At 35.5% G+C, this 23,741-nt stretch overlaps 1 protein-coding gene across 11 annotated transcripts; it reads right to left on the reverse strand.

Moving 5' to 3' along the window:
• Positions 1-9,047: 9,047 nt before the first annotated feature.
• LOC114422286 (high mobility group B protein 14-like) lies at positions 9,048-20,088 on the reverse strand. Of its 11 annotated transcripts, none has more exons than XR_003668660.1 (7): positions 19,916-20,088; positions 17,690-17,734; positions 16,702-16,782; positions 15,724-15,910; positions 15,424-15,553; positions 9,568-9,900; positions 9,048-9,293 (listed from the first exon to the last, which is right to left on the reverse strand). XR_003668660.1 is itself a non-coding variant. In XM_028388572.1 (5 exons), the coding sequence occupies exons 1-4, from the start codon at positions 19,991-19,993 to the stop codon at positions 9,649-9,651; spliced, it is 456 nt and encodes a 151-aa protein (XP_028244373.1). In that variant the 5' UTR covers positions 19,994-20,088; the 3' UTR covers positions 9,048-9,293; positions 9,568-9,648. The 11 variants fall into 11 exon arrangements, 2 of the variants coding, with proteins under 2 accessions (XP_028244373.1, XP_028244374.1); XR_003668664.1 differs by having other exon boundaries at positions 15,424-15,558; XR_003668661.1 differs by adding an exon at positions 9,981-10,206 and having other exon boundaries at positions 15,424-15,910.
• Between the last annotated feature and the right edge of the window lie 3,653 nt (positions 20,089-23,741).

Here is a 23,741-nt window from a genome sequence, read left to right on the forward strand (position 1 = left end):
CAAAGTTATCTAATTCATCCGCTTCACACTTTATTTAATATCAAGTGGCCACTATGTATGTAGAATATCTAACATAATTTCATCCATCTTATTAAAGTGCTTTTTGTCATTCCTAGGCTAGCGTACTGTTTAAGGATAAAGGAAGAGTAAGAGATGTGAACTACTAGTTCTAATCAAAACCAAACTTTGAGATCTAAAAGCACAAAGGGGGCGAACCCACTTTTGTCTGTCAATAGGAAACTTATGGGAGAAAAGAATATTGATATGAAATATCGATGCATAGTTGCATATTTATATAATTGTATTCCACAACCGTTATAAAGAAAGAAAATTAGAATAGCGTTTATGATGGAGACTTAAATATTAATGGCATTAATCTTTTTAAAAAAAGTTTGTTAGCTTGTAGGTATGAATTTAGATAATAGTAACAAGAGTAAAGCTAATCATATACTCTCTCAATTCTTATTTATATAACCCAAATTTAAAATAATGTCTGTTTTTTTATAAAACTCAATCTATAATATTTCTTATATCAACTATTTATATACTAAAATATTCCTTGTTAAAAGAAGAAAAAGAATATATTAACAAATCACTAAAAGAGAAAAAAGTACTAATGACAATGATAGTTTTGAAAAAATTATAAATTTAAGATAAATTTATTTTTATCAATTAAATTAATCATTTTTATAATTTTAATGAATTATATAATTAGGTCTTATATATGGCAACAAAATAAATGTTTTTTTAAATATACTTTTGTATATATGTGTTGATAAATTTTGCACTTGTCAACAAACATAATCTCATAAAAATTCAAGGAAGAAGACAAATTTTCATTTGGAGGCCTTATATCTTCTTGATAGGTCCTTTATCATGGACCAATGTGTTAAATTTTTAATGTTCAGCTTGATCTAAAATATATGACTATAAGTATAATCAACACAAACTAATAATATGCATTAAATAAAATAAAATGTTATAGAAAGAAGAAAAGGACATTGAAAAAGGAAAGAGATATCAAAAGCAGAAGATGTCATAGGAAGAAGAGAATGTCATTGAAAGAGTTTATTCTACTAAAGAAAAAAGAAATGGTTGAAAACAATGTACTAACTCGTCGACCCATGAGCATCGTAGAGACTTAGGATATGAGGGTATTTACAAGTTTCAACTCTTATTATAACAAACAAGTTCTATATCTATAGAGTACAAATTATAACTAACCTTAGCCGCTACAAATTTCTACTAAATATTCATCGTTGATGACTTTGGTCTTCAATCCCTACCATTGATGACTTTGTCTTCATTTTTCACCGTCGATGACTTTAGTTTTCGATCTCTACCATTAATGGTTTTGTTTTCAATTTTCATTGTCGGTGGCTATTAATTGTTGTGCATACGTTCATTTGAATTACAAATAACATAACAATTATCTAATTTTCCTTAATTTTTGATTTAGTTTAACCTCAATTTAGTTAGAAAATAGAGTTTTATAGAATCTTAGGCTGTAAATAGAATTTTAATCCTTTTCTCCTAGTTTTTACTCTTTTTTAAAAAGGTTTTGGAGCACAGATTGAAGATGTCATTCAAGATGTCTCTCCTAGGGAGATATGCTCGTCCCACGAGAGTAATTATGTAGACAAGGCCACATGACAACTCAAGAGTGAAGAAGAAGTGTCAAGTCATCATAAGAACTCGCCAAGTGAGGAGAAACTCGACTAGTGATCAAAGGTCACTGAGTGAAGAAAAGACACTCAGAATTTCAATTGTCAAAGAATTCGTCGAGTGAGTTAAAGCTCGCCCCACGAGTAGACCGCACTTTGAAGTGATAAGATAAAAAAAGGCCTTGGACTCGATATAAAAGGACATTTTCTTGGGATTGCCAATGGGGCATAAACCTAGGGTTGTGTGTGACGATTGAAGCTCTCATCTATCTTCATCTTCCATTTCCCTTCATTTTCTCCCTTCCATTTATAATTTTGAGGCCTCTCATGACAATGAAAGGCTAATTTATCCATTATTAGGGGATTGGTGTACTAAGTTTACTCTTAGTAATTTATTCAATGTTTATTCTTGTTAATTTATTCAATGTTTATTCGTGTGTTATTACCTTAGCCTCAATTCTTTGTTTTTATTGTCATTGGAAAATGCTTGAAAACTGAGTTTTGAACAAGGAATCTAATGAATGTCTCATCTAGGGATGAAGGGATGTTTGTTAGTATCATTAGTGATCAACCATATGAACATGTCTCGTAGTTAAATTGTCATTGTGAAAGATTTTTTGTCTAAGATTTAAAAGTGATATCTAATGAGTGTTATGTCTAGGGATGGAATAACATTTGTTAGCCTTGATAGACCTTTGTTCTTGAATCCAAATGATTTAACTTGACTTGCTAAGGGATTAGGAGTTGAGTTAAGCAATTTAGGTTTTCTCACATGAGAGATCATAATTAAAGCATTACAGTAGGTTAAGGTCGCATTAGAGTGAATACTGGATGAAAAAAACCTTTATAACTATTGAGATTGTTAGCTTAGTCTAGCCAAATCTCCAACACTTCATTTAATTTGTATTTGACTCCTTTTGTCGATCAACTTTGTGTTTTTGCTCACCTTTTATTTGTTCTATTTTTATTGTTTTTAATCATCTTAAACAAAACCCAAATTATCTTTTGTCTAGTTGTTGAATTTGTTGCACAAATAGCTTGATATAAACAAGTCATTGTGGATATGATACTTGAACTTTTAATTTTATATTATTTGCACAATACTTAGGTTTGCTTGTCAAGAAAACAACAATAACTTTAATTTTCAATTTTTATCATTGATGATTTTATCTTTAATTTTTACCGTCAATAACTTTGATTTTCATCTTTTGATAATAATCCAAACACTAATTTTTGATATGATCGGAAAATGTCAATTTTAGCCATATGTAATAAAAGAAACATACTATGAAAAGTTTTATAGGAAAAAATGAAATATGAAAAATACAACTCTTTCGCCACGACACGAAATGACAGGCCAAGGTTGTTTTCATGCAAGTTTCTACCTTCGTTAATAAGAAATGAAGGCACCTAAAGTATCGCGTTTCCCACTAGCAATAATTCTAACAGTGAAGTCTCTCATGACTTTAGTGACGCATCAAGTTGGTCGCGGGTTCCACTCATTATTGAATATTGATATCCTATAATGTGTCTACATCTCACACTTCTCTCTAATCTCTACTTTTCAAGAATTTAAAGTTAGCAGATGCTCTAAATTTATAACATGGCATTTGCGTGGCTCAAAAAAGAAGGGGGAAAAAACAAACAGATGACTTTCTTTTGGGGTTTGGTTAGAATTAATTATATAACAAAATCTTTTTTTTTTATCATTGTAGAAACTTTAATTTTTGTTCGATAAGATTTTACTTGTATGTTTTTTCTTATAAATTTTAATTTGTTTTTTTATCATATATATCAGGTCGTAGGGTATGAAGTTAAAAATAAAATGGTTTTATTATATAAAAATATTAGAAAAGAAATAACTTGTTATAATAGTAGAATAATAATTTCTTTTAATGGAGACCGGAACAATTGTTTATTGGATTGAAATCTTTCAATTTTTTTAAGTTCTCAACTCATATACTAGTGTAGAGGATAGAATAATCAATGTTAATTTTCTTATAAAACTAATATTTTTTTTGTTCTATGCAGAAATACATATTTCTATATTCAATTAAAAAATAATTGTGTCTATGTATTCTTTCTATCTTTTAATACTTTAATTATTATTATATTTTTAAAAACTAAAATACCCGCATAGTATGCAGACCTGTATCTATTTTTATTTATTTATAATTTCTAAAGATATATACATATAATTAAGAGAAAGAGAAAGGCTAGTAACATAATTTTTTAACACACTTTTTTTAGTATACACACCATTACTGATTGAAATTAATTAAAAATTATAAAAATTTTGCGAGTTCCAGGGTTGTTGACTAACAAGTACAGCACACACCATTAATCCACGCAAGGAAAATACTTAGATTGGTAAAAAGGGAAAAATCGTACGAGCAAACCAACAGAGATGTGCATAATTTTGTTTCCCCAAAAATACATTAAATTGGGCCTAATTGAAAGGAAAATAAGATGGATGTTACTTCCTGCACCCAATAATTTAATCCTGCAGCCCTTTTAATTTTTTTTATAGGCTAAAAATTGCTTTTTGTCCTTATAAATATCGAAAGATTTTAGTCCTGTAATTTTTTTGGTCCGTTTTTGTCCTCACAAAATTTGAGATATATTACTTTTTGACTAAGTTCAGATAAATCCAAACCTATGTGTCTACTGACAATGTACATATGTCGACATGTGTTATATTTTGATTCGCTATAATGGGGTGCATAGTACCTAGGCAACCACTCCCTCTCTTAGGCCTTTTCACCTTCACAAACCTAACAACCACACTCCCTTTCTAGCCTCTTCACCTTCACGAACCCCAACAACCACATTCCCTTTCTAGCCTCGCTGCCACCACCACACAACCTCTTCTATTGTGAGAAGTGACATTCATCGGCGATGATGTCGTGGTGGTCAGGTAATGCAAGGGGATGCGTCACCATCGACATGGAAGAAGAGGTAGCGACGACACAAATCTAGGAGAGTGCAAATTTGAGTGTGAGAGTGAGAAAGAGAGAACGCAAATCTAAGCAAGAGAGATAGTGGATCTGGGTTCGTAGGTTTTCACCATTGATGAGTTTTAGGGTGGTTGTTATTCGTGGAGGATTTAAGTTCGTTGGTTTGGTTATGGTGACACTATTTGGGTTGGTAGCTTGCGCGATGAGGTGATTGCTTGGTTGGAGGTGTAAATCTCGGTGTCGTTTGTTTCGGAGATGTGGTGATTAAGGTGTATCATTGTGGTGGGTGGGGCGATTATAATTTTTTCATTTTTATTTTTACAATTTGTGGTAGTTTTTAATCCCCACAAATTGTAATTTTAAAATTTAAACTAAACAGAATGATATGTTGGTTAAGATTTACACATATCTATACCCAAGCTAACAATAACATTTTAATTTTGTGAGAACGAAGAAATAGACCAAAATTTTTGCATGAATTAAATTCGAACATTTTAATATTTATAAGGATCAAGAACACATTTTAACCGCTTCTATAAGTCCATAATTTTTTGCTTAAACTAATTTTTTATTTATATTGTTTAAATTGGTTTTGCTTAAAAAAACAATTTTTTGCTTTTTTAAGAACCAATTTTTTTCTCTTTATTAAAGAAGTGGTTTTTTAAAAACACTTTTTTCACAATTACTTTTTTTAAATTTGACTAAAATATTTTTTTCCTATAAATATTGAAATTTGAATTTGTTTGTGCAAAATTTTCGGGATGTTTTTTGTTCTCGCAAGATTGAAATGTGTTATTTTTTTGTTCAAAACTAAGCTTGAACGAATGTGAACCTAAGTGATATTTTTTTATTTTAATTTTAAAAAGAAATTTCTAGGGATAAAAAATTACTACAAATTGCAAAGTTATTTTTTAAAATCAAATCACAATTTGTGGTGGTTAAAAACCATCACAAATTGTAGAATTTTTTTTTTTGTTGTGCAAAAACCCATTTTTCCTAAACCCCAATCAGCCTCCACCAAACACCACCCTAGCATCGCCACCCATAACAACCATCAAAACCACCTCCATCAAACTAAACCGTACCTCAACCAAACAGCCACCACCTCCAACCCTTAAATTCCTAATCCCCAAATCAAATATAAACAAAGTAGGTAATTAATTAATTTTTAATTTTGTCAGAATAAAAAATATATCAAAATTTTTGTAGGGACGAATTACAAACATTTTGATATTTTCTTGTACCAGTCATTTTTTTTTTTGCACCCCGTAATGAGAGGGAAAAATCGAAAACACCCTTATGTATATCCTAGATAGATTGATAATCTGTATGGATCATATGAATTGTCAATTCGTGTGGATCAATATGGATTAACCATCCGTATATTATGTAAACTTATGTGATTTTTATTTAAAATTTATATATGTAAAAAAATATATTATTATATCAAAATTAGTTGTTACAAAATTTATTATATAAACTTATATGTGTATTAAATATACATTAAAAATTGTAGTGTTATATATAACAATATTAAATTTTATTGCATTGTTTTTGTTGGTTTAAATTGGTATTTAGGTTCTATTGCTTTACACATTCAATTTCATCATCTTTTGTCTCATCCTCTTGATAAATTTTCTTTATCTAAACCTCTTTCTCATTTATTTAACAAAAACATACTTATTTTGCTCCTTTTGTCTTCTCTCTTGGTGTGCTTTCCCCCTAAATCTGCATCTTATTAATTATCTTACATTTATGTGCAGCTACACATTTGAATTTAGAAAAAAAGCTTCCCGAGTAGTGAATGAATTTGAGCAATTAAACACTCTTATCTCTTAAATAGTTGTGTTTTTTGAAATAAATTTTATTAGATTTAATATTTTTTATGACAACATCTCTTCAATTAAAAAATATATAATTTATTATGTTACTAAATATTTTAAAATTAATTTTATTAATGTACATATCTTTATATACATACTAAATAAAAATATAAAAAAATACATAATTTAATCACACGAGTACTGTTCTTGGCTGTAATTAAACAACTGTTTTCTCCATCATTAATTATTGCAAATTTGTGGTATTTTTCATGAAGAGTAATGATATTTGAATATATATATATATTGTATTTTTCCTAGTATGCATTTGTTTGTTAAACTGGCCGGCAGGGTGATGGTCATAAATATACATGAGAAAAGTAGACTTTGAACCCTAACAACCAAAGAATTAATGTATCTTTCTGTGTGTCGGAATACATTATATATGATCAGAAAGAGGCATGAATAACGGTAAAAATATTAGTTTGGGATCTTTTTTCAAACTATTTATTAAAAGGGAGTTGTTTTCAAACTATTTACCGAGGGGGTATATTTTTATTTGCATTGCGTCAAAGCCAGACGCACAATTCAACGGGGAGATGACATCTGTCATTGAGTTGTGTTGTGTCAAAAGCTTTGCGCCATGGATTGCTACAACTGCAGTGGCGCAATCACTTTTGAACAGGCTATGTCAGCGCTTTCGATAGCATGTATTGTTACAACTACAGTGGCACAACCAATCTTGATTTTATTTTTTCTAGATCTTCACACTCAGTTTTATTTAATGGACGTTGCTATATAGTATTTCTGTCCTCAGAAGATAAAATGTTCTTATTAAGGTGTAATCCCGTTTGTTAAAAAAATTATTTAAGTATTATAAATATTATAGTGTGTCCCTCAAATGTCAATTACTATTATATTGTAAAATTGTTCACGCTATTTGTGGGATCAAAAAAAGAATCACTACCTAACTCAAATGTCAATTACTGTTCTACTGTAAAAAAAATTTAAAACAAATATTGATTGAATAATTAAGAAAATAGTGACAAAAAAAATTCCGATCCAGTCACAAAATTATTATTAGAGATAATTTTTTAATTATCTAATGTAATTATATATATATATATATATATATATATATATATATATATATATAATTCAAACTTAATATCACTATTTAATTTGAAATAATCTATATGGTGAAACTTTTTATTTTTTATAATATTGGTCAGGTCACTTAAATTCTAACTTTCACAAAATTTTCATATTTTTGTTTAATTATAAAACTATCATTTTAATTCTTAATTTTGTAAAATGACAATTAATAATATTTTTAAAAGAAATCAAGCAATAAACTATTTTACAAAATCAATACTAATTAGCTAATACTTATAAAAATTTAATAAAGATGTATTGTTAGTGTAAAAAAAACTAATTTCAATTAATAAAAAATATTATAAATAACTTTTAAAATAAATTATTTTAAAGTAAATAAATGTATTATATATAATGGTTTGCACATAGTTAGATGATATTAGTGTACATATTATTCATTTCACTTAAAATCAAGAGAATTTTAACAAGTAATTAATGTGTTGAAGTTACAATATAATTATGTGATGGTATTTAAGTTTTATCTTTGATGTAAGTAATTTTTTACCACATCTTTCTTATTTTTAGGTTGAATTCTAAATTATGAGATGTCTTAATTTTCTTTGATGAAACTGAGTGTGAAGATCCAAAAAAAAATAAAATCAAGAGTGATTGTGTCACTGCAACTGTAGCAACACACGCTGCCGAAAGCACACACTGACATCGCCTGTCCAAAAGTGATTGCGTCACAGCAATCCATTGCGCAAAGCTTTTGACACAACACAACTCAATGCCACATGTCTTCTCCCTATTGAATTGCGACCTTGTCTTTAGTGTAATGCAAATAAAAGCCGACCCCCTCGATAAATAGTTTGAAAACAACCTCCTTTTGATAAATAGTTTGGAAAATGACTCCAAACTAATACTTTTGCCCATGAATAGCAGGTAAGAAACTTGAGGTAGAATTCTAACTAATTAGCGTAACTAGCTGATTTGGCATTGGCAATTTGGATATGCAGTCTTCCTTCGGGGAAAAGTACGATGTATTTCTAAGCTTCAGAGTAGAGGACACCCAATTTAACTTCAGAAATCCGCTTGTTGGTGAACGTTTAACATTAATACTTGCTCTTCTCTCGTTTGTTGGTGAAGGTTTTGATTGTTCTTGATGGTATGGATAGTTTAGACTCCTTGGAGTCTTTATGTTCAGAGTTTGGTGACCAATATCGCTATAGCAGGCTCATCATAACAACAAGAAATAGGAAATTGCTTGATGGAAAAGTTGAACGTAGATACAAGGTCAAGAAATGGAAAAATCCAGAATTTTTAAAGCCTTCAAGAATGAGCATCCCCCAGAACGTTTCCAGAGTCTCTCAAACAATGCAGTTAAATGCGCTGGTGGCATTCCATTAGCGCTTAAAGCTTTGGCTTCATATCTTCATACGAAGGAACCCTGAGTTTTTGGGAATGTATTTTAAAGAAACTCAACAAGTATCCAAATGACAAAATTCACAACGTGTTCAAAGAGAGCTGCACTGGATTAGATGATCCACAAAAGAATATATTTCTAGACATTGTATTTTTTTTTTAAAAGGAAAAATGGAAGATCATGTCATAAGGATATTAGATGCCTGTGGTTTTGCGGCAACTAGTAGAATAAAAGATCTTAAAGACAAAGCTTTGACAAAGCAAAACAATACAAATGCATGACTTGCTGCAACAAACGGCTTTGGAGATAGTACGTCAAGCATGTAGAGAAGATCCTGGAAAAAGATAATGAAGCTCATGAAGTGATTAAATCAAACAAGGTAAGCAAAAGAAACACTGACCTTTTATAGGACATGTTTTAATATAGAAAAATTGATGTTATTTACTTTTTTTGTGTTTTGTCAGGGAACTGATGCAATTCAAGGTATAGCATTAAATTTGTCTCTCATTAAAGATTTGCTTTTGCATGCTGACACGTTCACAAAGATGAAAACCTTAAGATTTCTGAAATTTCACAACACCTTGGGTCAGAGTTCTAGTAATACATACCTCGACCTTCCTGCTACTCTTGAGCCATTTTCTGATCAACTGAGGTACATTGAGTGGATTGGATACCCTTTTCAGTCTCCATCACCTTTCTTTGCTAAGTTTCTTGTTGAGATTCCAATGCCACACAGCAAACTTAAACAACTTTGGCAGGGGATCCAGGTAAAGAAAGATAGGTATGTGCACATGTTTACATTTTTTTTCTTCCTTTTTTGAGGATTTTCCGTTGTGATGTCTCTCTCCTTTTGAATTTTTTACAGGAACTTGACTATTTACAGGAAATTGAGCTTGGTGAATGCAAACAGTTTGAAGAAGTTCCAGATTTGTCCAAGGCACCTGTTACAATTAATGACTCAGCCCAAAGCAATACAGAGCAAAGCATAATCAAGCATGGTGAGCAAGGAATAGAATCAAACACAGAAGCAATTCAGGGAGCAGAATCCAAGCCAGAAACAGGGACCAGCATGGAAAAAGCATCAAAGCCAAAAAGGGGAATTATTAAGCCTCGGTGCCTCAAGGATTTTGTGGAAAAATAGCTGGCAGGAGTGGTGCTCAGCATCGTAGCAGCAACGTAGCAATTCTCCTTTGTCGGCTGAGGAGGCACCATTCCGTTAGGAAGCTGATTCCTTTTTTGTTTTGGTCCTTTTCTCCAAGGCAATATGCCACAAGACCCATTAGAAATTGTTAGGAGCAGGAAAAAGTCTATATAAAGCAGAACAATGTATCTAATGGAGAAAAGCAATAATACAAGAGTTTTCCCTTCCCTCTCTTGATTCTGGAGGTGCCTAGACCTCGAACGCTAGGAAAGTTACCTTGATTCATAGCAAATTTGGTGCTTTCATTGTCACCCTCCCATGGCTGACCCCGACAAAGCAAGCCTAGACCGTATTGAAGATGCCATAGCCAAATTAGCAGCCACCCAAATCCATGTTGCCAACAAGCTCGAGGATCTACTCCTCCGTGTCGCCAACCTCGAAAACACAGCTCATTCCACCCACTCACCTTCTTCTTCCTCACCCAACCCTGTCATCACCACCTCACCCAACCATGCTCACAAAATGAAGCTTGATGTCCCACGCTTTGATGGCTCGGACCCCTCAGGGTGGATTTTCAAAATCACCCAATTTTTTGCCTACCATTCCACCCCCGAATCTGAAAAGCTTACCATCGCCTCCTACATGGAGGGCCCAACATTGGCATGGTTTCAATGGCTCACCCGTAACCACCAACTCACCACCTGGCCAAGCTTTCTGGAAGCCGTTGAGGCCCGTTTTGCGCATTCTCCATACGAGGACCCTACCGGGATCCTCTTCAAGCTCACGCAAAAAGGGACAGTCACTCAGTACCTGACGCAATTCGAGGCCTTGGCTAACCGCATTGTTGGCCTCTCGCCGTCTTTGCTGCTAAGCTGCTTCATCTCTGGTCTCGAGCCCGACATTTGCCACGAGGTGCAAGCCCTCCAACCCCTCACCATTGTCCACGCCATCGGGCTCGCACGACTCCAGGAGGAGAAGCTGGTAGACACTCGCCGGCCATTCCGTGGTCACGCCACCCAGACCTTCCCCCCACCACCGCCAACACACCCACCACCAACCTTACCTCTCTCTCCACCTTCCCTTGCACCCTCACCACTTCCTTTGTTACCAACTCCACCGAAACCACCACCTGTTCCACTAAAACTCCTCACCCCCGCCGAAATGGCAAGCCACCGCGAGCAGGGACTCTGCTTTAACTGCGAAAAAGTTTACGCGAGGGCATCATTGTGCCTCGCGTTTTTTCGTTCTTATCGCAGACAAAGACCCTAACTCAGCAACCCTAGACCCCTTTATACCTGACCCTAACCCGGAACCCGAAGACCCGCCCCAACCCGAACAGCCCAAGACCCAAATAAGCTTTTGTGCCTTAGTGGGTCACTCCGCCCCGGAAACTTTACGCCTTGTCGGCTGAATAGCGACCCACGCCGTCGTAATCACACCCACCACCAACCTTGCCTCTCTCTCCACCTTCCCCTGCACCCTCACCACTTCCTTTGTTACCAACTCCACCGAAACCACCACCTGTTCCACTAAAACGCCTCACCCCCGCCGAAATGGCAAGCCGCCGCGAGCAGGGACTCTGCTTTAACTGCGACGAAAAGTTTACGTGAGGGCATCGTTGTGCCTCGCGTTTTTTCGTTCTTATCGCAGACAAAGACCCTAACTCAACAACCCTAGACCCCTTTATACCTGACCCTAACCCGGAACCCGAAGACCCGCCCCAACCCGAACAGCCCAAGGCCCAAATAAGCTTCTGTGCCTTAGTGGGTCACTCCGCCCCGGAAACTTTACGCCTTGTCGGCCGAATAGCAACCCATGCCGTCATCATCTTGGTCGACGGCGGCAGCACGCACAACTTCGTGCAAAACCGCCTGGTCCGCCACCTGGGTCTACCAATGCAACCCACACCTCCTCTGCGCGTCCTTGTCGGGAATGGCAATGAACTTGATTGCCATCTCCTTTGCCCAGCTACGCCCATCCAAATAAGGTCACACATTCATCACTGACCTCCATGTGCTACCACTTTCCGGCGTCGATGTCGTTCTCGACGTTCACTGGCTAAAATCCCTTGGGCCAATTTTGACTGACTATAATACATTAAAAATGAAATTTGTTCATCATGGAACCATTATCGAATTACACAGTGACACTAACCGTGACCTCGAAGCTATCTCTTCCCCACAGCTCCGCCGCATGGTCCAGACTGATGCCATCAGTGATTTCTTCCATATTCGTCTCTACTCCCCAACTCCACCCTCCTCCACCATCCCCCCAGAAATTCAACCACTGCTGCACCAATTTGCAACCCTATTGATGAGGACATGAGGATTCATATCACCTATTCCATTCTCCCCTGTCCTTACCCCCTTCTCGCCCGACAAACCATCGCATACACCTTCACCCCACATCACCCCCAGTCAACGTCAAGCCCTATAGATATCCTTATTCTCAGAAATAGGAAATTGAGGCCTAAGTCTCTGTGATGCTTCAACAAGGCATCATTCGCCCGAGCACGAGCCCGTTCTCGTCGTCGGTGCTCTTGATCAAAAAGCGAGATGGCTCCTGGAGATTCTGTGTTGACTACTGAGCCCTCAATGCTTTGACCATTAAAGACCGTTTCCCGAACCCGACAATTGACGAGCTCCTCGATGAGTTGGGCGGTGCCACCTGGTTCTCCAAGCTCGACCTTATGCAAGGTTACCACCAGATTTTAATGGCGGAATCCGATATAAGTAAGACGGCATTCAGGACTCATCAGGGCCATTATGAGTTCCTCGTCATGCCCTTCGGCTTATGTAACGCACCATCAACATTCTAAGCAACCATGAATACCACCTTTAGCCCTTACCTGCGTAAGTTCATTATCATCTTCTTCGATGATATATTAATTTACAGCAAAACCTTGCCGGAGCACTTAGACCACTTGCAGACTACATTTGAAGTCCTCTGTGCCAACCACTTCTTCCTCAAGCTCTCAAAATGCTCATTCGCAACCGCCCAGGTCGAGTACCTGGGGCATATTGTCTCCAAATGCGGCGTTGAACCCATGCCAGTTAAGATTGAAGCAGTTCAACAATGGCCAACTCCCCAATCTGTTCGAGCCTTGCGCGACTTCTTGGGATTATCTGGTTTTTATCGCAAATTTATCAAGGGCTAGTCTTCCATTGCTGCCCCCTTAACCGCACTCCTGATCAAGGATGCCTTTCAGTGGACCGAGGCAGCTGACCGAGCCTTCCGCCAACTCAAGGACGCCTTGTGCCGCGCTCCGGTGCTCAGCTTGCCAGATTTCTCCATTCCCTTTATAGTGGAAACAGATGCTTCCGGCATGGGAATGGGTGCCGTCTTATCCCAACGCAATCACCCCATTGCCTTCTTCAATCAACAATTCTCCTCCACCCTCCTTCGTGCGTCCACTTATGTAAGAGAGTTCGCCGCCATCACTGCCGCCATTAAGAAATGGCGTCAATACCTTTTGGGCCACCCCTTTACAATCCTAACGGATAATTGCAGCCTGAAAGAAGTCATGGCTCAGGCTGTCCAGACGCCGGAACAACTCCGCTATCTGACCCGCCTCTTAGGCTATGACTTCACCATTCAGTACCGCGCCGACAGCACCAACTTGGCGGCGGATGCCCTTTCTTGGCGGGAGGAACCCACTGCAGGAACACTCCTCCTACTAACAATTCCCAATTTCGTTTTTTTGCAGGAACTCAAGAGTGAGCTCAGTCGTAATCCAACCTTCTTGGATTTCCGCCACCGGATTCAAGAGACACCTACAGACTACCCAGATTGCTCAATTCGCCACGATCTCATCCTGCAGAAAGGCCGCATCTGGTTACCCAAGGATTCTCCATTCATCTCCTCCATTTTGACTGAATTTCACACAACCCCTACTGGGGGCCACATGGGTATCGCCAAAACCTTAGCTCGTATTGCAGAGAACTTTGTTTGGCCAACAATGAAACAAGATATCAAGCTGTTCATCTCCGCTTGCCTCGTCTGCCAACAGACCAAGAACGATCATCAACGAAGCCCAGGCTTACTCTGCCCATTGCCTATTCCAGCGAGACCCTGGGAGGATCTCTCCCTGGACTTTATCGTGGGTCTTCCCCCGTATAAGGGTCATTCGGCCCTGCTAGTGGTCGTTGACAGATTCTCTAAAGGTGTCCACCTGGGGCTATTGCCGGCCCATTACACTGCCTTTGAGGTAGCCCGATTGTTCATGGAGATCTCGGGTAAAATTCACGGCCTGCCGCGAAGTCTCATCAGACAGAGACCCCCTCTTTGTTAGTTGCTTCTGGCAAGAGCTATTCAAGCTCAGTGGCACGACCCTTCGCATGAGTATTGCGTACCATCCGCAGACGGACGGGCAAACGGAAGTGATGAATCGCATAATCAAACAATATCTCTGGGCATTTGTGCACCACAGACCCACGACGTGGGGGCGCTTCTTGATGTGGGCCGAATGGTCTTATAACACATCAATCCATTCGGCCACTGGCATGACACCATATGAGGTTACATTTGGCAAGAAGCCCCCGAATATATACCGCAATACCTCGCCGGAGATTCCACGGTGGAAGCAGTGGATACTTGGCTCACCACCCGCGACACCATGATTCGGAGCTTAACTAAGAAACTACAAAAGGCGCAGCAACGAATGAAAGACATTGCCGACAAGAAGCGTTGCGACGTTGACTTTGCTGAAGGGGACTCTGTCTTGGTCAAATTACGACCTCGCAGACAGTCAACAGTTTCAGGGGGCAACTACACTAAGCTCACAAAGAAATTCTATGGCCCATTCAAAGTTATTCAAAAAATCGGCCCCGTCGCATACAAACTCGACCTGCCGGCCTCCTCCAGAATTCATCCTGTCTTCCACTGCTCACTACTTCGACCTTACCACCCCCATTCACCCTCACAAGAGACCCCCGCCACGCTACCCGCCTCCGCTGAAGATAACTACCCTCTCATAACTCCCCTCACCATTCTAGACACCAAATGGCAGGACTCAGGAAATGAGAAGAAGCTTATGGTCTTGGTGCAATGGGCAGGCCTTTTGCCGGAGGACACTTCCTGGGAATCATGGGCAACTTTGAAAGAGACTTACAACCTTGAGGACAAGGTTGTTTTCGATGAAGGCGAGAATGTTACAATTAATGACTCAGCCCAAAGCAATACAGAGCAAAGCATAATCAAGCATGGTGAGCAAGGAATAGAATCAAACACAGAAGCAATTCAGGGAGTAGAATCCAAGCCAGAAACAGGGACCAGCATGGAAAAAGCATCAAGACCAAAAAGGGGAGTTATTAAGCCTCGGTACCTCAAGGATTTTGTGGAAAAATAGCAGGCAGGAGTGGTAATCAGCATCGTAGCAGCAACGTAGCAATTCTCCTTTGTTGGCTGAGGTGGCACCATTCCGTTAGGAAGCTGATTCCTTTTTTGTTTTTGTCCTTTTCTCCAAGGCAATATGCCACAAGACCCATTAGAAATTGTTAGTAGCAGGAAAAAGTCTATATAAAGCAGAACAATGTATCTAATGGAGAAAAGCAATAATACAAGAGTTTTCCCTTCCCTCTCTTGATTCTGGAGGTGCCTAGACCTCGAAAGCTAGGAAAGTTACCTTGATTCATAACAGCACCAAGACTTAAATGGGTGAATCTCTCTGGTTGTGAAAGTTTGCGGTGTCTTCATCCTTCTGTTTTATCCTCCGACACGCCTGTTACTTTGATACTCGATAGGTGTCCAAAGCTTGAGAGAGTAGAAGGTGAGAAGCATTTAAAATCTCTAGAGAAGATCAGTGTCAAAGGCTGCTCAAGTTTGGAGAAATTTGCAGAGTCATCAGATTTAATTGAAAACTTGGATTTGAGCAATACAGGAATCCAAACATTGAACATATCAATAGGGCGTACGCATAATCTTAAGTGGCTCAATCTGGAGGGTTTAAGACTCGGGCATCTTTTAATGGAGTTATCATGCTTGATATCTCTCAAGGAGTTGAAGCTTTCGGATAGTGGATTTGTAATTGACAAACATCAACTACATGTCCTGTTTGATGGGTTAAGGCCCCTACAAATACTATATTGGAAGGGTTGTAGTAACTTGTTTGAACTACCCGACAACATCAGTGTCTTATCACAATTGCAAGAACTAAGGCTAGATGGAAGTAATGTGAAAAGGTTGCCTGAAAGCATTAAGAATCTTCAAGTGTTGGAATAAACCTATAGACCCATTAGAACTTCGAAATGCCATCATAGTATTTAGTTCCTGGTCTAAAGTTTGAGAAGCCATCACATAAATATCAAGAACAGAATCCCATCCAACTTTTATCATCTATTTACCCTTTTTTCCTCCACTTTTGAACAATTAAATGTTAAATTCCAATCTCTCAATAGATGCAAACACTTAAAAGAATATGCAACCCAGAGAAAATGACGACAGAATCAAAAGAAAAAATGACTATAGAAAAATAAGGTGGCTTTACTCATCAATTTCATCCTACTCCCCACTTTCCTGCCAAGCAGCAGAAAATAAATTGAATATTCCATAACCAGGCAAATAAGAGACAACTCAATAACAAGGAAAATGAGTGATTGCTTACCATTTTATTGTTAAATTCTGCCATTGCTCTATCAAATTCTATACGCTTTTCTGATGCTATATCATAGTATTTAACCTTCTCCTGTCAGATACAAGTGCTGTTAACATAGAACTCGGCCAAAATAATTTTTTCTATTTGCTAAGACCTAAATGAATAAACTATATGCAAACTTCATGCTCCATTTTGCCAAGTAATCAAACAGGAAGCAAACTTCAAAAACTAGTTTTATATTGATTTTGAATGAACATCAGCAAATGAGCATGGGTGCTAATAAAAACTTTAGGAGAAACACACCACAAAAGGTAGTTGTTGTGGTTGAGGGAGTCCAAGATAAAACCCCACGCACTATCTTGTCCTTCCAACAAGAACAACAAAACTTTATCCCACCAGATAGGTCAGCTACATGATGTCATTGAGATTGGTTAAAGACCAAAGTTTCATCAATGTTATCTACCATAAAATCCGCCACGCCATTCTGCCATGGCGCCACCATTTAACAATGCAAGAAATAGAAGATAATTACATATATATCTTTTTTGATGATCAATTCTGAGTATACCATTTTTCTAAAACTGAAGAACAAAGCTAAATTTCATGTACCCAATAAGATAATTTAATACTATAGTCTGAACCATAGTATCTTAATCTAATTCTGCATTAAATCTCAGTTCACCCCAGAATTCTATTCAGAAGACACAATTATGCTACTTCTGCATTACATCTATATGCTAAAAGGAAGAAAATGGGAAATAAAGGGATGAGCCCCTGTATATCAGTAAATATATCAGTTACCATTATTAGTATCTCAGCCTAGAAATGAAAAAGTAGTTACAATTAATTCCAACTGCTTCAAATATATTAATATAACAAAAATGTTCTTCTTCCTCACATGTCTAATTTGCTCAGTTTTCAGCCATCAGACATCACAATCATAATAACGCAATTCAAGTCAATAATAAAAAAGGAAAGGCTACAAAAGAAAATTAACCTCGTTAGTCATTGATATCCACTTCTTTCCAAATGCATTGCCAATCTGAATGAACAAAGGACGGAATAAAACAAAAAAAAAATATTACTTTGCAAATGATAATAATAGAGCTGCTAGTTTCACAAAAGAAGAGAAGTATAAAAACTTCTCACTAACTCTTAAAACAACAGGCAAACTTAAAAATTGATGCTTAAGTTTGTATTGGCTTTTAAGAAATTTATAATTTGTAAATGATTAGTTGTGCAACAATCCTTCTTCTTGAGCAATTAAGAGTATAAAATAAATTAGAAGAAATACTAATAGAATGGGATCCAGGCCTTGACTTTACATCTGAATTCAGCTCTTGAAATTATTTACGAAAATCCTCCATTAAGAATGAAAAAGAACTTACAGTAAACATAATAAATTTGAAGAGAAGACTTTCCATATAAGAAAGAAGCTGTTGGCTTTTAAATATAGCCACTATGAAAGATTCAATGGCAGCACTACATATAAAGTAAATAGCAGTATATTGAAGTTGAACATAGAACAATAAAACAAGCCAGAAGCAAGGAAAGGAAACTATCACAAGAAAATCATGTTTAAATGTCACAACAATTAAAGATGAATGGTCTTTTTTACTGTTCAACATGATGTGGTGAATGTCAATGCTGTTAAATACCGGCCATGGTGGCACAATGGCAGAATGGCGTGGCAATTTTTATGCCAACCGCCTCAGGAAATTTATGAAGGGAAGCCCATCATGGCGGTGCAATGGCGTGTTTATATGGCGGAATTTTGGCCTTCCAACAAGTTTCACCATTTGCCATTAATGATTAAATTATATATTTTTATAAATGACACAAAAACTGAAGTTAGTATTGAATTTTCCGATGATGAATATGTAATTCAGCCAAATTAAGGGACTCAAGCACACCATTTATTTTGGGTCATTAAGCCTCAAAATAGCATTTTTTTTCCCAATGATGAATATAAAATTCATCTGGCACCCACATATTAAGGACAACTCAATTATACCATTTGATTCAGGTCATTGAGCTTCAAAATACCATTTCTTTTTCCGATGATGAATATAGAATTCATCTTGCACTCACATTAAGGGATAACTCAAGCATACCATTTGATTTGGATCATTAAGCCTCAAAATATTATCTCTTTTTCCGATGATGAATATAGAATTCATCTTGCACCCACATTAAGGGAAACTCAAGCATACCATTTGATTCGGGTCACTAAGCCTTAAAATACCATCTCTTTTTCGGACGATTTATATAAATTTCATCTTGCACTCACATTTTAAGGACAACTCAAGCATACCATTTGATTCGAATCATTAAGCCTCAAAGTACCATCTCTTTTTTCGACAATGAATATAAAATTTATCTTGCACCCACATTAAGGAACAACTCAAGCATATCATCTGACTAAGGATCATTAAGCTTAAATAAGTATTGTCTTTTCCTAATATTGAATACAAAAGTCATCTTTCAGTCAACATTAAAGTTAAACTCAAAAACACCATTCAATTTAGGATCTTTCAGTCACATTAAAGTTAAACTCAAAAATACCATTCAATTTAGGATCGATGAGCATAAAAAAAACACCATCTTTTTTTTTTCTGATGTTAAATAATAAATTCAACTTGCAACTGGATTAAGTGACAACTCAAACATACCGTTTTAGTTTGTTTTAGGATAATTAAGCATAAAAAATTGCATCCTTCTTCAAGCGACAAATAAAGAATTCATCTCATAGTAGCATCAATGTTTTTCTGTTTTCATTGTCAGGGTCAACCTTTTAGGGTTTATATATACCGTAATACCTATTCTTGCACAATATCGTGCGTTCTTGAATAAAGAAGAACCAGACAGTGTAAAACCAAACAATGTAGCCAATAGGAAAACAATTTAAAACGAAAATTCCAAAACTATGGTTTAAAGAAACCCCCATTACTGTAGCAGACAAAGAAATTGCCTCAAAACATTAAACATGATTTTGGGACAAAGGGCATTTGCTTGAGGAACACACACCAGTTACCTCAAATCAACTCCGAAAAATATTTGGCAAAAGAAAGAATACACTCATAACAAAATAAGATCAAGAGAGAAAGAAAGAGATGTGGCAGTGATAAAGGCCCCAAAGATCACAAAAAAAAGAAGAAATTCAGACGAGTGACACGGCTAAATTTAGCATCGCAGAGTTTAAAAAGAAATTGACTGAACTCACCTTCATAGTAGTCCAGTCAAGAAGCTGATTTTCCCTTTTGTTATCTTCTTCTTCCTCTCTCTCATATTCTAGTTTCATTGAAGACGAAACCAGACCATACTGGTGGTGGCTGTGATTTTTGAATTTTTATATAAAAATTAATGAACGCGTCCTAGAAATGCTAACGTTAAAAATTCACCGAACAAAATATAAGTAACGTTAATGACATCTTCCTATGATATATTTCTTTGTACATGGGCCCGGGCCTAGGCCCAATTCCCGTCTGCAAAAAGTATCCTCTTTCGCCAATTGCTTTGTGCACCTAACATTTTTTCTTGTGCACCCAGCACAAGATGCACAATTCCAAAATGTCCTTATGTAAAGTTCATATGATGGATTGCGAATCTATAATAGCCTCACCGATTTTTTTTAAATTTTTAAAAAAATATGTTTTACAAATTATTTTAAAACTAAAGGCCCATGCAAGACTCGAAAATGTAACTTTTACGTTATTATCAGCATAATGTTCTAACCAACTGAGTTAATAAGCTAATTAAACTATAAAATAATTAATGTCGCTATATATATATATAACAATAAAATTTCTAATGTATATTTAATACACATATAAGTTTATATAATAAATTTTGTGACAATTAATTTTGTTCTACTATATATTTAATACACATCAAAATTAATTGCCACAAAATTTATTATGAAAATTTACATGTGCATTAAATATAAAATAGAAATTTTAGTGTTATATATAGCAAAATTAATTATTTTATAATATAATTGATCTATTAGCTCAATTGGTTAGAGTGTTGTGTTAATATCTTGAAAGCCACATATTTAAATCTTACATGGACTATTAATTTCTAAAACATGTTTAACAAAAATTAAAAATCCGTAAGCTTGTGAATTACAAATCCGTTGCCAGGGTAATTTTGGAAATGATAAAAAAATGTTGGATGTACAAGAAAAACATTGGGTGGGCCAAGAAAAGCCCTACTCTTTTTTTATAAGTTAGCTAAATCTTTTATTCAATTACTTGGAAAAAAAAACAATTCTATTCTTTTAAAAATATTAATTTTTAAATGAAGCACTAACCGTTTAATTTTTATTTATTTTTCAGTTTTAAAATTGTTTGCATGTGTTGAATTATAACCTCAAAACTCAAAAGTTTGATATTTATATTTATAGAAGTGTTTGTTGTCATTTTTTTCGTATATTTCCTTTTTAAGACATTCCTAGCTATTTAAGTAAATTCTATTCAAAATATATTTATTTTAATCAAATTAGTAATTTAGTTCTATTTAATAAAGTTTAATTGAAGAAAGTGACAATAAATTCATTATAGTAGTAATAAACACTTTTTTATCATCTACTATTTAAAATGTTTATTTATATAAATGAAAATAAAGTAAAATGACAAAAATATAATATTTATTGTAATTTTTATAGTAATAAAAATAAAATTTTGATGAAAAATTTAAGTATTTAGTTGTATTAAGAGACGATGGTGAATCATATTTTTTCACAATATACAACTAAAAAAAATTATCGCAAATGATATTATCACTTAATGAGATTCTAACTCCATTATATTTTATTCATTTTATAGTAAATTTTTATTGTGAAGTTAAGGTTTAAAAGAAGTAATCAGGAGGTGTTCAATTCACTAGGATCAGCCTATGATTGAGGTAAATATCTTTTTATTTATTTTAAAAATATTTTTTAATATATGTTTACACTAGTTTGTACAGGTTTTGGGGGATTATTTGACTGATTCTCAACAACCAGTTTTATTAAGTAGACAGACTAGTCAACAAACTGATTTTCAATTGAATCGATCAGTTTTATTCAATTTTCAAAATAATGATAAAATAATTATAATTCAAACAACTTTAGGCTTCTGAATAAAAAGTTACTATTAATTTTTATTAATTAAGCCAAAAAACTAAACATATGGGCAAAAAGTTTAACAATATAACTCGGGTCATTCATCAAAAAGTTTAACAATATAACTCATTTTAAATAAATAAAAAAAGGTTGAGTGATCTTTGGTTTCAAATTTTCTTCTTCTAGAAAATCAGGTCATTCATTGACTGTCACACACTCAGTCACATCTAACATGTTGTGCTCGTGAACTGTGACAGTTGAGATAAAAATGAAAAAATAAAGTAGCGTGAAAGTGATATGTGATTAGATACGACAAAATGTGATTTTCAATGACTTAAAAGAAATTGGTGACTCATCTTTTTTTGTTATTGTACTATTATGACTCAATTTAAATAGATACAATTGAGTCATTAAGTATTCAAGTGTCAACGATAAGTCAAGTTATTTGTGCAATGTATGTACTCATATGTTGATTGTTGATGTTAATTGTTTATTGTTTCATGCCTATGTCAGTTTCGTGACTCAATCTACTAACAGGTAATAACTTTGTATTCCTCCTCTCAAATTCTCTCATTTTGTCCTAGACAGTAGACATCATTGTTCTCCTCCATGATTATTTATTTATATATCATTACATAAGTTGTTTCCATCTTTTTAAATAAATTCTCAAATTTAAGTATTGTAAATGGAAAAAGTGTGTTCTGGTTGTGTTGTGATCGAGTTTTGGTTGAGTTATGGTCGAGTTTCGACTGAGTTGTGATCGAGTTTTGGCTGAGTTCTAGCTGAGTTGTGGTCAAGTTAAGGTGAACTGTGGCTGAATGGAATCTCCGATCTCCTAACCCGGTGTCAGGGGAAGTACTTGCAAGAAAAACTCCGAAGATCAAGTCAGTTGGGTCCGAGGTGCTTATGCATTGATGTATGGAATGATTAAAATGTATTTTGTTGTGTTTTCTTTGGGTCTATATTTACATGTTCGACCTTGAGGAGGCTACATTGACTAACTAATCTTCTAAGTGTTGTGCACGAGTGTGGGGAGCTAGTGGTCACGACTTGCTGAGTTCATGGGTCGTACAATACATAAGCACCACTAGTCGAGTAACTGTTGGGTTCATGAGTTGTATGATACATAAGTCACCAAGCTTTGAGTTCATTATGATCGATAGAGTTTTATGTGTCATCTGATCACGATGGAGACCTTGGTCTTTTGATCACGTGCTAAGTTCATGGGTTGTACGGTACATAAGCCCACTAAACTCGCATGATGGGTATTGTTGAGTTGAATAAATTGGACATATATGTTATGCAAGTTTGAGATGAATTCTAATTTTCCTTACATATCGTTGTTTTATACTAGGTGAATGTTTTCTTTGAAGAAACTGAGATTCGGATTCGACTTCTTGAGAAGTGTTTGAAAAAGCTAAGGTTCAGATCCAACCTCTGGTCATTATTAACTAATCTCGACATATACTATTAAATACACTAGTAGATAACAAAATAGATGAACAAACATATGACTTGGGCAATGTATAGTGTAAAAGAATTTCATTGATGATTTAGTTCATAACGGATCATCCTTTTACATAGATACTCAGGTTAGCCTTGTTAAAACCTCTTCAGCAAAAACTTTTTTTTTTTACAAGTGGGAAAAAATACTGAAGTAGGAAAAAAAGTACGTTACTCGTTTTTAATTGTATTAAGACGTGAGTTGCATTCCAGGTCCTAGGGATGACCCTTCAGAACATATTTGGTTGCGAAAAGTAGACAATTCCTCTATTTGGATATATCCTGTTGCTCTCGCTTTGAGTTTGTCCAAATCTTTGGGTTGCTTCCGACAGAGATTACAGCGAACAACCTAGGTTTCAATGTTGTGATCGGAGATCTCTAATTTTGACAGAGACGACCGCATATTTCCATGAATAACCACAACGATTCGTTATTAGCTCGC

Source organism: Glycine soja, chromosome 8, assembly GCF_004193775.1.
Source record: "Glycine soja cultivar W05 chromosome 8, ASM419377v2, whole genome shotgun sequence".
In the NCBI taxonomy this organism is placed as follows: Eukaryota; Viridiplantae; Streptophyta; class Magnoliopsida; order Fabales; family Fabaceae; genus Glycine; species Glycine soja.